Source organism: Sminthopsis crassicaudata, chromosome 2 (genome assembly GCF_048593235.1).
Source record: "Sminthopsis crassicaudata isolate SCR6 chromosome 2, ASM4859323v1, whole genome shotgun sequence".
NCBI classification, from domain to species: domain Eukaryota; kingdom Metazoa; phylum Chordata; class Mammalia; order Dasyuromorphia; family Dasyuridae; genus Sminthopsis; species Sminthopsis crassicaudata.
In genome coordinates this window covers 102,351,226-102,365,628 of record NC_133618.1, presented here as the reverse complement: position 1 = coordinate 102,365,628, position 14,403 = coordinate 102,351,226, and the positions used below count along the sequence as shown (strand labels likewise).

Genomic DNA, 14,403 nt, shown 5'->3' with positions numbered 1-14,403 from the left:
TCCTGATTCCTTAGCCAAGTTGTTAATGCTCTTTCCCTCTCCTGGGGAAAAAAAAAAAAAAAAAAAAAAAAAAAAAAAATATATATATATATATATATATATATATATATATGTTTGCTTTGTATATATTGGTGTATATATTGTTTCCCCAGTAGAATGTAAGCTCCCTGAGCAGAGATTTTTTTTTTTTTTTTAATTTGTTGGTTAGTTTGGTCTTTATATTCCAAGCCCTAGCATATTATGTTTCTGGCATTTAATATGTATTTATTATATCCTTGTTAAATTGAATTGAAATGTCACCTCCTACTCTTCCAGCTCTCAAAGTTTCTTTTTAATCTTTACTGATTTCCCTTGTAAGTAATAACCTTGCTCCCTGAAACCTCATAGAGTTCTTTGTTTTGTACCTTTCTAAAGAATTTTTTAAAAGAATTTAACATAAAATTGTTCATAAATAATTTTACATGTAGTTATCAAAGAAACAGTTCCAATGAGGCTGAAAAGAAACTATCTCAAAAGACTAATGTGGATGCACAGGGAAGTGTCAGCAACCAACTTAGATTTTTATAAGGCATGTACAGAAGATGGAAACAGGGGCAGGTAATGGATATGGAATACAAAATCAGCAAAGTTCTGTAAGCAGAGTGTCAGGAATGGTAGGATTCACCATCAGCTCAGGTTAGGAAGAAAGAGGAGGGCAACAAAAAGATTTTTTAAAAGGTTAATTTGGGGAAAAGAGGATCAAAGAAGGCATTAAGACCATTGACTATTGCTCAGGGTAGATGAAAGGAGGCAGAGCTGTTCAACTCTTACTTTGCTTCTGTTTTTTTCTGCAGAATCACTGAATCAAGACTTTCAGAGTTGGAAAAATCCTCGTTGGCCATCTAGCCCAACTTAAACCTGAAAAGGATTCTCTACTACAAAATACTCAACAAGTGGTCATCTAGTCTCTGCATGAAGACCTCCAATGAGGAGGAACCCAATACTTTCCAAAGCAGCCTATTTCACTTATGGATATCCAAAATTGTTAGGAAGTTTTCCCAGATGATAAGCCTAAATTTGCCTCTTTATTTTTCTACCTGTTGTTTCTATTCATCCTCAGAAGACGGAACCAAGTTTAATCTCTTTGCCACTTCACTCTTCAAATACTTGAAAACAATCGTTACTTGCCCTGAGTTTTCTCTTCTACAGGATAAGCATTCTCAGTCCCTTCAATTAATCCTCATCATACATAGAAATTCTCAAGGCCTTTTACCATCCTGGTCTATGAAGGAGAATGATATCTGGACTGCAAAAAAAAAAAAAAAAAAAAGTAGAAAAATGGATAATAAAGAGTTAATAACCTAAGAGAATCAGAGGGATAGTAAGAAAGTATCTAATTGCCCTTGTTGAATTTGTCATCTGGCTCGGAGGAACTATTCTCAGGTATTGAAAGAACTGACAGATATGATTGTTAAGCAATTTATCAGTAATCTCTGAAAGGTCCTTTAAAAATCCTCAAGATTGAAAAAGATTATTTGTTGTTTTGATTTTTAAAAGGGAAGATGAGAATCTAAAAATTGTGGGCCAAACTATAAGCAAGCTTATCTTGGGTTCCTAGAAAATTTTAGAAAATAGTACTAAAGAAACTGTAGAAAAAGTAGTGATCACTAAGTACCATCATGGCTTCATCAAGGACAGCTCATGTCTGACTAACTTCCTTTCCCTTTTGGACACTGGTATTTCAGAGGGATGATGGAAATATAGTTTACTAGGATTTTTAACAAAAGATTTGACACAGTATCTCATGCTGTTCTTGTGTATAGAACTCAAGAGATAATAGGTTAGATAATATGATTAGATGAATCTGGAATTGATTGGATGGCCGGCTTCAAAGAGTAGACATTTCTAGTGTGAGGTTCATTTGGAAGTAAGAATGCTCCAGGAATGTGAGTGTTGTTCTTTGCTGTTTGATATTTTTATCAGTGTTAAACACAAAGCTGGAAGGGATCAATAATATTTAGATGGCAAGAATCCCAAAAGATCTTGATAGATTAGAATTCTAAACTGAATTTCACTTGGTGAACTTTAATAGAGATAAATTAAAAGTCTTCCATTTAGGATTTTTAAAAATCAGCTTGACAAGTACACCACAAGATGCTACAAAGACAGCAGTTCATCTGAAGAACTGGCGTTTTCATAGACTGCAGACTCCATATGTATCCATCTTGGGACACAACAGTACCTATGAAAAAGAACATATGAATTCATTTCAATGGGAGTAGATCACAATCTATTAATTAGAAAATAGCAGAGAAGTCTTAGGGTGTCTCCAGAACATCTTGAGAGATTAAGTGACTTACCCAGAGTCACAGGGTTATTATCAATAAGCTTTTATTTTATACCTCTCTGTCAGACACCAGAGATGGTGATTTATTTTTTTTAATGAAATGGTCTAAGTAGATATGAAATATATGCAAAGTAAATATAAAGTAATTTCACCATTCTCATCTATTTCTATCTTTGCAATTGAACCAGTTAGTTAATCAGTCAGACATGGTTCCTGAGGTGCCTTATAATTCTAGATTTCCGATTCTGAGATCCTCTTTATTTAATGCCTACTGTGTACTAGGTACTGTGCTAGATGCTCTAGTGATACAAAGACAAATATGAAATGCCCTCCAGAAGTTTACATTCTAACAAAAAACCATGTAAATGTAAGTATATGTCAAATATAGTGATAGAGATTGGACCTGTGATTGCCTTAGTATATGGACCTTCTAGCCAAGAAAATGTCTTCTAACAGAAACAAGTCAGTACCTTCTCTACAATTTATATATAGTCTGAGTTGCCTCAAGTACTAAAGTGTAATGACTTGATAGCCTCAAGCAGCTTATTTCAGAAGGATTTGATGTTTTTGACTTTGAGATTGACTCTAGACACTATAACAGTCTGCCTTTAAAATATATATGTATATACATACATATATACACAATATGCAGTGCATATTTGCAAATGCCATATAAAGAAAATAATAGTGTGTGGGGAAGATTTTAATCTGGTGGCTCTTGAAAATGTGAGCCACATGTGGTATGTTTAATACTAGTTTAAATGTTTGCCTGGAGGTATCTTTTTCCACTCCCTCCATCTCACCTCCAGAACCATGATGAGGGGAACTTAGCTTATTGTTCCTGCAGTTATATCACTCTTCTCTAAGGCCCTACTCACTAGCCCAGTCATTTGTTAGATCAACACATTATAGTGGAAAGCCCTTAGCTCTTAAACGGAATGCTTCTTACATCCACTTATCTGAAAGGCAACAGGAAACCACTGGAGCTTCTTGAGCAGCATCAGTTTGGGAACTGTGGAGTATGGATTGGAAAGGCAAAAGACTGCAGGCTGGCAGGGAGATCGCCTTGGAAAGTAGCAGAAGTAGGTTGCCAGGTCCCTCCTCTCCCTCTCCCACCCACCCCCTGCCCCGACAATGTATACCTCACTTCCTCTGTATATATTGATACAACAGATAAATAAAGCTCATGTAGTCTTAATCTACAGTAAGGAAGAGATGTCCAGTGGTGATCCTCCTCTTATAGAGGCAATTGGGCATAATAGATTGTATGCTGGAGATGGAAGCATGAAGAGCTGGGTTCAAATTCTTCCTCAACACAATGGCTGTGCAGTGTTAAGTAACAGCCCCTTTGAGCCTTAATTTACTCATCTGTAAGATTGGAATAAGACTTGTGAGATTCAAGTAAGTTTGTTTAAAGCACTTTGCATCCCTGAAGGTATTCTATCATTTTCATTACTACATAGGCTCCTTGTTTAGACCACATTTGAAATTATACAGTTCTGGGTACCATATTTTGGGAAGGCCATTGATGAAAGGTAACATGGTATAGTCAATAACTAGCTAGGAAGATAAGTTTAAGTCCCCCTCTAATGAATATTGACTGTGTGATCCTGGGCAAGTCACTTCATCTCAATGCTCTAAGCAGTCCTTTTAAGATGACATATTGTAGTGAGGTATCTAGATAGCAAAGTGGTTAGAGCACCAGCCCTGGAGTCAGAAGGACCGGAGTTTGAATTTAGCCTCAGATGCTCAACACTTCTTAGATGTGTGATCCTGGGCAAGTCACTTAATTCCAATTACCTCTCAAAAAGAAAAAGAAAACAAGTGTAGGATGATATACTGCAGAGAAGGTTAAGACCTTTTTTTGGCATAAGACCTGTATTGGCCAAATCTGAGTCCCATCTGGGAACTCCCTATACTTATGGCATTGTAGGTCCAGTCACTATTGTTATTGATAAATTAGTGAGTATTCAAATGAAGGCAAGAAGAATTCCATCTTCACACATTTACTAGCTGTGTAACCTTGGTGTCAGGCCTTTTAACCTGGCTGCCTCGGTTTCCTCAACTGTTAATATGGGATCATTATAGCATCTTATGTCAGAGGGTTATTGTGAGGATCAAATAAGACAATATCTGTAAAGCATTTAGCATTAGTGCCTGGCACATAGACACTTCAGAAGTGTTCCTTTCCTTGCTGTCTTTGAACAAGCAAAGATTTACATAAAATCTTAGAAATGATGGCCTTCTTTCAAAGGTATGGGTGCATATTAGCTTAAATATTTTAAAATCTAAATAGAACATTGGAAGAGTCAGGAAATCTAAGTTCTAGTCCTGGCTTAGCCACAATCCGTGTGATCATTGACAAGGCATTTGGTTCCTCTGGGACTTAATTTCTTTGTACATGAAAATAGAAGAATTAAATGACTGCAAAGGTCCCACCCAAGCTTGACTAGTGTAACGTTCTATAATGATGAAGTGTGACACTCTCCCTTCATTGTTTCCCTCAATTGGAAGTATATTTGGTAGGAAGTATCCTCCTTTATCTGTGCAGTCCAGGGTGTGAAAATGAATTGGCCAAAATCTATATAAAACCAGAATGAAAAGGAGGAAATTTCTTATTTTGGTAAATGACATGGAATTTCCTCAATTTTAACAGTTATATCCAGTCATTTTCCATTTTATCTCTAGGGTCTCAGACCCTACTGCCACTTTTTATACATATAAAAAACTTATACTTTTTTGCCCAGACCTATGAATCTCTGTAGAGTGCTCTTGGGTTTGGGAAAAAAAAGAAAAAAAAAAAACTATACTAAATCAACATACATTAAGTGTACTCTGGGCCAGCAACTGTGATTCCACACCAAGACACACCAGCAACTATTCTGCAATGTATGGGTTTAGAGGTTTCTAGTGTGTGTGTGTGTGTGTGTGTGAGAGAGAGAGAGAGAGAGAGAGAGAGAGAGAGAGAGAGAGAGAGAACTTTGCCAATGGGACAAACCTTTGGAACCCTTCTCAAAAAAGGAACCAAATCAAGTTTTGTTTTGTTTTGTTTTGTTTTGTTTTTTTAAATGAGTTCTTAGAGCTGAGTTGATGAATTCCTGGTTTAAAGAGTTACCTGAGACAGAGAGACTATGTGACTTGGCCAAGGGTCATGCAACCTATATGTCAGAGAGATGACTTGAACCCAAGCTCTTCTTGACTCCAAATCCAGTTGCGTTATGTCACGCTACTTATTGTGACATAAAAAATTATGTATTGTCTAGAGCAGCTGAAAAAAGGGGAATGTGAATTGCATGTTAATTTTTGGTACTTCTCTTAATAGTAAGAATACTGGTCTTGAGTGTTCTATTGATATCCTGCCCTGTGACCATGGCAAGTCACTTGAAGCTCTCAGGCTCAGTTTCCTTATATATAAAATGGGAATGAGAACACCTGCCTTAAGGTTATTGTGAGGATCAAATTAAATGATATGTAAAGTGCTTTGCAAACCTAAAAACAATATACATGCTATATAAATGTACTAGTCAAACTCAGTTTTTTGAGAACATAATAATCTTCAAATTATTCAAGAATTGTTTATCTAATTAATGATTACCGAGGTGCCTAAGGTTTCCTATATTCTTAAACTCTTTTTTCTTAAAGTAGGATGGACTAGAAGGGAAAAAAGAAATAACATTCAATTCAGTTGTTTTGGAACTTAGCAGCTTTGATGTTTATAGCTGGTAAAACAAATATTCAAAACCAAAAAATTTTTGTAAGTAAGCTATTATGGGATTGGTTAAAATAGGAAGATGGCTAAGATCTGGCTTACGTCCAACTTCCATTATTATCTGATTTGCTGTGTCTAGCAGCGTGTATATTGGTGCACAATAAATATTGTTTGATAATGGCAAAACTATCAGATTTCAGATTCCTAGAATCAGATATTAATATCGACAATCCATTCCAGACATTATGTAGTCTTTGAAAGAATTTAATTTAGCAATAAATGTATCAAGGCCCTTATGTGCAAGGCTGGAGACCTTATATTCTGATAAAGGGCTGTACTTGGAGTCTGGAAAGCTTGGTTCTAAGTCTTCCCTTTTTTTCATACTGGGCAAGTCATTTAATCCCTCGGGGCCTCCAGACAAAATCTCTAAGGCTGTAAATGACAGAAGAATTGCTGCTACCTGTGAAAGAAGCTTTTTTCACTGATTTCCCTATCATAATGAAATCATAGATTTGGACATAACGTTCTGGATGTTGGGTTAACAATAATACCCTCCCTGCCCTACAGGAAGTTCTAGTAGAAAAGGGAAGAATGGAAGGAATATATGTGGAGGTTTTTTTTTGTTTGTTTTGTTTTTCCCAGTCTAAAGCGAGTTTAAATGAGGAATAAAGATTTTGGAAGTGGATCTGTGATTTCATGAATACAGGCAATTCCCAGCTGAGGAAATTTCCTGTTATTGTAGGTCAGTCACTTAGTGCCTTAGAGATTTGCTTATAATACTGAGAGAGTGAAGTGATTTGCCTCGCATCACACAATCCTTATATGTCAAATGTGGCTGGTTCCAAAACCTAGCTCTCTATCCACTATGCCATGTTGCTTTAACTTGGCTTAAATTAGTTTCACCATGGAAGAAGTGGAGAGTACTTTTTTTACTTTTGTCATAATTCATGATCAAAAAGCTCAACTACTACAATCATGATTTACCCTTTTATTTGTTTTCCTGTTTTCCTGTCATGCAACTATTGGACTTGTAATTAAAATGTTAACACTGATGATTTTTAGGATGATTTTGTTTTCTGACCACCTAAAATAACCATGAGGGCAGAAGGTGAATAGAGCCCTGGAACTGAAGTCTGGATTATCCTTCCTGATTTCAAATCTAACCTAAAACACTCACTATATATACATAATACTTTCAAATTTGCAGAGGAATTGACATGATTTTGAGTTTTCCAACACCCCGTGAGACAGATATAATTGCCTCCAGTTTACAACTGAGTTAACTAAGGCTCAGAAAGTTAATCTGTTCAAAATCACAGAGTAAGTGCCCCGGTGTTTCCCGGTACTGGCGACTTTGCGTTGATTTGTCACTTGCTTCTGTGATAAATGGAAGGAGCAGGAGGGCCTGGAATTCCTCATGTATGCAGGAGAGTCAGTTGAGAGGACTTGGAGAGGAGGGGAAGAACACAAGAATTTGTCACTTAAAGAACACACCTTCGCATGATAGAAGCTATTGTTACTCTCGAATTAGGCCAGAAGTCTGGTTCTGCTTCTGGGTGCCAGGAAAGGGGGCGGGACGTATCTCTGGGAATCTGCGTGATTTAGCAGGAATGACAGGCGCAGGAGAAACCACTTGTGGTACGGCCGCGCGTTCCTGACGGACAAGCCTCCAGCCGGGACAAACTGCTGGGAAGGCTGAAACGTTTACAGTCTCACACACATACACACCCCTTAATCCTCTCCACACGAATTTTCTCCTCACTTAACGCTGTCCCCTTCTCAGTGCCCTGTCTCTCCCCCAGCTCCAGTGCGGGTATGGAGGAGCGGGGAATTCGTGCTCGGGCACAGGTGGTAGTGAGATGAGGTGGCCTCTCGGGTTCGTTCCAGCCCTGGGAACCCGAGCCTATCCCACATCGTCCCAGCCTTCGGGGAGCCCTGCAGCTCCCGGGACCAGTACCTAGGCCCTCGGAGGGCAAAGAAACCCCTACCTCTGCGGGAGGGGCGAGGGAGCCTCGGGATGGAGGGAAGCCGCCTGCGCCGAATCGAGATTTTGAGGGGGCCGTACGGAAGGACTGGTTGCGGGATCTGGTCACCCCGGGGGCCGGGCCGAGGACCTGGGGAAGGGGGGTGAGGGCAGCGGCCACAGGATTCGTGTCAAGCCTTCCGCTTTTCCGTCGCGGGCCCCCAACCAAGGTGGGAAGAGGACGGAGGGGCGCCGGAGCTGCGGGGGATGTGGCAGGCGGCTACCCCGAGGGACTGCGTCGTGAGTCCGGGAGCGGGCTGAGAGCCGGGGAAGCGGCTGAGGAGTTTGGAGGGAACCCGGGGAAGGGACAGGTCGAAACGGGAAGGATGAGATAAAACGGGGGTGGGGGGCGGCGCTCTTTCCCGGAGTCTCTCCGCCCCCAGCCTCCGCGGAGGTGGCCGAGATGGCGCGGATGCCTAGTGCCCCGCGTCCCCAGGATGCGGCGCCAGCCACTGCATCGGGCCCAGCATCCCCACTCCTGGGCCGGGAATGGAGAAAGAGGAGCCGCAGGCAGGTGAGAGGCCCTAAGGAGAAAGTGGGCCCTGCGGGGTGGGATGCAGCAGTGGGAGGTGGGATGGGTCTGGGGCCCAGGTCCGCAGGCGGTGCCCCAGTCCGCCCCTTTGATCTCCTGGGATCTGCCCCTTTGCAGGCTCCTCCGAGTCCCAGCCCGGACCCCTCAGTCCGGCATCTCTTTCGTAGCGCCAACATCCGTTATTCCTCCCATCTGCTGGAAGCTTGCATCCCTCACCTCTCCACAGCAGGCCCAGGCGTCCCTGTTTCTGCTTCCTGCACCGAGATGCCCGCATCTCGGCCCTCCTGCCCTCCAAAGTATTTTCCCTCCGACTGATCTCCACGGTTTTGGTTTTTTTGTTTTGTTTTGTTTTGTTTTTAATATCAAAGACAAATTGACTCTTTCTCCTGACGTAATAGGGATTAGAGACAAATAGAGCATCCAAGTATGGAAAGTTTGACAGAAACATTTTCTTGAATTTTTTTTAAAGAAAAGGAGCCTGGCATGTGCCAGGTTGTTTTTTCCACCCAGAATTCTTGCAGTGAAGCTGCAGGAACTGCAGTAGTTGTCCTCAAAGTGTTACAAGATCACTCCAGCTACTTGATTTGTCCTATCCCTGTAATAGAAATGTGGAATAAGCCAGCTGCTCTCTCATAGGAATAGTGAAGGAATTCAAGAGATGGAATATATATATATATATATATATATATATATATATATATATATATTAAGTGTCCTTTGGAAATTTTTCTATAATAGTTACGAAGAATATCTTTAAAGTTTTATTGACATCTTTTGTTTTTATAAAACCTAAATTTTTATAGAATCCATACTTCCTCTATTCTTCCCCTAAAATTAACACATATATTGAAAATCTGATTATATATGATCTTCCATATCAACTACTACAAAGTAGTATGTGGAGGGTATTTTCTCATATCTCTATTTAGGGTTTAGGGTTTTTAAAAAAAATAACTTTAAAACATTCATTTCCCAACTGTTCTGTGGTTCTTTCCTTTTATGATGTGCTTTCCTTGTGAATATTGTTTTCCTGATTCCACTTACTTCATTTTGCATCAATTCATGTAAATCTTCCTATGCTTCTCATTCATTATATGTGTCATTTCTTACAGAACAGATATATCCCATTATATTCCATACTTAACACATATCATAATTTGATCACAGCCCCAGCTGATAGACGTAGAATTAATTTCTAATTCTTTGCTACACAAAAAGAGCTACTAATATATTTTGGTGCATGTGGGCTTTTCCTTTTATCAGTGACCTCCTCTGAGTATTTATATTCCTTAGCAGTGAAATCTCAAGGTCAAAGTGAATGAACATTTAATCCATTTTATTTGCTTAATTCCTGATTGCTTTCCAAAGTGGTTTTCCTGTTTAATTTTTTTAAATTTTACCAACAATGTATTAGTGTGTCTTTCCATAAATCCTCCAAGACTGACAACTTTCATCTTTTGTCATCTTTGCCAAATTTTCTTAGCGTCATTTAAAACCTCAGTTATTTTGATTTGCATTTCTCTTACATTTAAAACCTCAGTTATTTTGATTTGCATTTCTCTTATTTTGAGGCATCTCTGCAGTATTTTTTAAATGGTTATTTGCAAATCTTTTGAGAAGTGTTCATATGCTCTGACCACTTTATTACTAAAGAACTGGTTTTTGAGCTCATTTCTGTTCTTATATTTTGGATATCAAACCCTTATCTGAGAAATTTGATACAAAACAAGCATTTACTAAATGCCTGCTATGTTTAGGTACTTTGCTAAGTCTAGGAGATAATATTTGTGTGTGTGTGTGTGTGTGTGTGTGTGTGTGTGTGTGTGTGTGTGTGTGTGTACAGACCAGAGAAAAGATAGTCTCAGAGGGGAAGTCATTAGCAGCTGGAGAAACCAGAAAAGGTGAAGAATCTCCAAGTTATCCTTTAGTTAATCCCCAAATTTAACTTAAGCTTAAAAGAGACATTTTGGGTGTTGGAAGCACTTTGGCAACTCCAAAATAGCTCAAAACCTTGGGGGAGGGAGATGGGTAGAGTTCACTGGAAGCACCTCAAATTGAGAGTCAATTTGGGCACAAATGGGTCTGAGATATGTGGAGGTCTGCAAAATTTATATTAAAGATCATTGCCAAAAAAAAAAAAAAAAAAGTCTGCGATGAGTATAGCTACAGCAACTATAGATGGACAAATACCTATTCTCATTAGGGAATCCTGTATTAGAAGTCAGACCTGATAAGCATAAAGCATGAATTAAGTGGCATTGATTCCTTCCATCTTTCTCTATCCACAGAGTCAAGCAAGCCTTCTATCTAGGACTAATTTGTTTTTCTAATTTCTGTTTTTTCCCTTTCTTCTCTACATCTTCCTTAGATAGAAGCAAGATTTAGAGGAGAAAGGGAAAACAGAAATTACTTGACCAATTCATTTATTGTTTAACTGAGAAAACCTAAGCCCAGAGATTGACTTCATTTATACAAATGATGGGACTTCATTTATACAAATAGTATTATTCTACAAAGAGTAATAGAGTCAGAATTTGAACTCTGGTCATCTGATTCTAAATTTGCTGTTTTTGCCGCTATATCATATTGTCTCTCATACCAAAAATTACAAATTAGGGAGCATTTACATTATTTACAAATTTGAAATAGATGTACATAATTCATAGTGCTTTCCTATATTTTACCTGTGGACAAGCAATATCTTATCTGTATTTGTTTCCCAATGCTTAGCACATAGTAGGTACTTTTAATACTTGTTCATTAAATTGAACTGAAGTATTTCAATATTCATAAATATGTGTGGCAGTCAAAAAGAAGGTACCTGTAGTTTTATCTCTTAACTTAGAGATAAAGAAATAGGCTCTATGTAAAACAAATAATTGGTTCTACAGCTCGAACTAGAACTAGTCTTCTATCTTTCAAGCCTTTAATTCTTAAAAAGAAAGTTAATTTTCAACTAAGTACAAATGAAATAAATTTTAAGATATATTTTTGGAACTTGGAAACAATTAAAAAATTCCTTTTCAAAATATATAATAAAATATACTCATTTAAAATATATACTGAAACTACAAATGAATGGTTTGCTTCAGGGCTTCACTGAGCAGGATACGGGTACCTTAGAATTTACGTTAGATTACCTAGGGATAACAGAGAAAAGAAACAAAGTAGGAAGGAGAAAAATTAAAAAGTAAGAGTAGGAAGTAAGGGTTATTCCTTGGAGAAAGAACAGGATTTACTTATGATCCATGGAAGTTAGAGAAGGGTATACACATATCAGGAATTGGGAATGATCTGTTTGCCTTTGTGGGGAATACTGTGTTCTGCACCATAACCTCTTGGGTCAAAAAAAAAAAAAAAAAAAAAAAAAAAAAAAAGATTGTATATGATACTTTTGTACTAGATGATGTTACTCTGTATTTTCGGGATTATATTTTCTCTGCATTGACTCTTCTGTTTTTCAACATTCATTTTTGTGTGCAGACTCATCTACCTTGGACCTGTTTTGACATTTACCAGCTTATTTCTGAGTTGAGGTTCTGACTCCTTTTCCTTTCATACTTATTTGGTGCAGAGGAAAGAGACATTTTTTTTCTGAAAATGAATTTGACAGACCACCTTCAGATAGCTCCCAATACCACCTTGCCACTCTCCCCAAAGGGCAACAACACCTATTTCCAGGAAGATCTTCAGGAAATCATTCACACAGCCACCTTGGTGACTTGTACCTTCCTGCTTGTTATCATCTTCTTCATGGGTTCCTATGGCAACATCATTGTTTTCATGTCCTTCTTTGACCCAGCTTTCAGGAAGTTCAGGACCAACTTTGATTTCATGATTCTGAACTTGTCCTTCTGTGACCTCTTCATCTGTGGAATGACAACTCCCATGTTCACTTTTGTGCTATTCTTTAGTTCAACTGCCAATATCCCTGATGCTTTTTGTTTCACCTTTCACCTCACAAGTTCCGGCTTTATCATCATGTCCCTCAAAACAGTGGCAGTGATTGCCCTTCACCGACTTCGAATGGTGCTGGGGAAGCAACCTAATCGCACTGCCTCCTTCCCGTGTACATTGATCCTTACTTTACTTCTCTGGGCTACTAGTTTCACCCTCGCTGCCCTGGCTACACTGAAAACTAGCAAGTCACACCTCTGTCTCCCCATGTCCAGTTTGATTACCAGAGAAGGCAAAACCATCCTTTCTCTGTACGTGGTTGATTTCGCCTTTTGTGTGGTGGTGGTCTCTGTCTCCTACATCATGATTGCTCAGGCTCTGAGGAAAAATGCTCAGGTAAGAAAATGCCCTCCAGTCATCACCGTAGATGCTTCCAGACCTCAGCCATTCATGGGAAGGTGCCAGATGGGAGGCGCAGATAGCATCCAGGGTGCTGGACCAGCTTTATATAGGAACCAGAACTTCAACAAACCACAGCATGTACAGACCCATGGATACACCCAGTGCTCCAACCAGTTACCAACCCCTGCAGCCAGTCGACTCCAGCTGGTCTCTGCTGTCAATCTGTCCACTGCAAAGGATTCTAGAGCCGTTGTTACATGTGTAGTCATTGTGCTATCTGTGCTGCTTTGCTGCCTTCCCTTGGGTATTTCCCTGGTACAGTTAGTTCTGTCAAGCAGCGGGAGCTTTATCTTTTACCAGTTTGAACTGTTTGGATTTACCCTCATATTTTTCAAATCAGGATTAAACCCTTTTATATATTCTCGGAACAGTGCAGGTCTGAGGAGGAAAGTCCTCTGGTGCTTCCAGTATATAGCCGTGGGCTTTTGTTGCTGCAAGCAGAAGACCAGGCTTCGAGCTATAGGCAAAGGGAGCCTGGAAGTCAATAGGAACAAGTCCTCCCATCATGAAACCAACTCAGCCTACATGTTGTCTCCAAAACCTCAGAAAAAGTTTGTGGACCAAGCTTGTGGTCCAAGTCACTCAAAAGAAAGTGTTCTGAGTCCCAAGGTCTCAGCTGGACATCAGCACTGTGCTCAGAGCAGTTCAACCCCCATCAATACTCGAATTGAACCTTATTACAGCATTTACAACAGTAGCCCATCCCAAGAAGTGAGCACCCCAAATAGTGTACAACCAGTGAATGCTTTTGGATTTACTAAAATGAACATCGCTAAGCATTATCACACCACTAATGATTTAATGCAAGACTGTGACAGCATTTCTGCCAAGCAAATTCCAATTCCCTCAGTTTGACACAGTAGAGACTATAGAATCTTGTTTAAACTTCCTTTGAGTTGTTTACAACCCATTTTAAAAGTGTTTCATTTTAAGTGTAAAAGGGTGAGGGAGGGAAGGAGAGGAGAGAGAGAGAGAGAGAGAGAGAGAGAGAGAGAGAGAGAGAGAGAGAGAGAGAGAGAGAGAGAGAGAGAGAGAGAGAGAGAGAGAGAAGGAGGAAGGGGGAGGGAGGGGGAGGGAAAGAGAGAGAATGTAGGCAATCATTTGCAGTTCTAAATAAAATTAAAGATGCAAATAATTACCAATTGCCAATTGATTTTTTTAAACTTATGAATGCTCAGTTATTTGCCCTTGAATGAAAATTAGTACTTAGTGATTGCTTTGCATTTTTCTGGAAATTGTAAGGGTTGACATTAAAATATATTGTTTAGATTTATAGCCTGATCTGTATAATAATAGTTTTATTAATTATGTCTATACTGACTCTTTGAATAGACAAAAGAAGTTATCATGAATTACATTAAAATAGTAAATCAACAATTTGAGAAGAATCACTGTATTTGTGTTTGAATTATGAATGTGTTGTATTCTTAAAGAATGTAAAATAATAAATTTGT

General features: G+C 39.0%; 2 protein-coding genes across 3 annotated transcripts in view; both read left to right on the top strand.

Moving 5' to 3' along the window:
• PSME4 (proteasome activator subunit 4) overlaps nt 1–1,042 on the top strand; it is a 103,459-nt gene extending 102,417 nt beyond the window's left edge. For both annotated transcript variants that reach the window (XR_012485924.1, XM_074286932.1), the window contains one exon: nt 834–1,042. The gene's annotated coding sequence lies outside the window, so the exon portion shown is untranslated. The remainder of the gene's footprint in view (nt 1–833) is intronic.
• Nucleotides 1,043–8,450: 7,408 nt separating this feature from the next.
• On the top strand, nt 8,451–13,886 carry LOC141554708 (putative G-protein coupled receptor 75). Its single transcript, XM_074286934.1, has 2 exons — nt 8,451–8,572; nt 12,074–13,886. The coding sequence occupies exon 2, from the start codon at nt 12,191–12,193 to the stop codon at nt 13,802–13,804; it is 1,614 nt and encodes a 537-aa protein (XP_074143035.1). The 5' UTR covers nt 8,451–8,572; nt 12,074–12,190; the 3' UTR covers nt 13,805–13,886.
• The last annotated feature ends 517 nt before the right edge of the window (nt 13,887–14,403 follow it).

Excerpts from the sequence above, each read along its gene's own strand:
- LOC141554708 (XM_074286934.1), top strand. The coding sequence starts at position 12,191 with ATGAATTTGACAGACCACCTTCAGATAGCTCCCAATACCACCTTGCCA.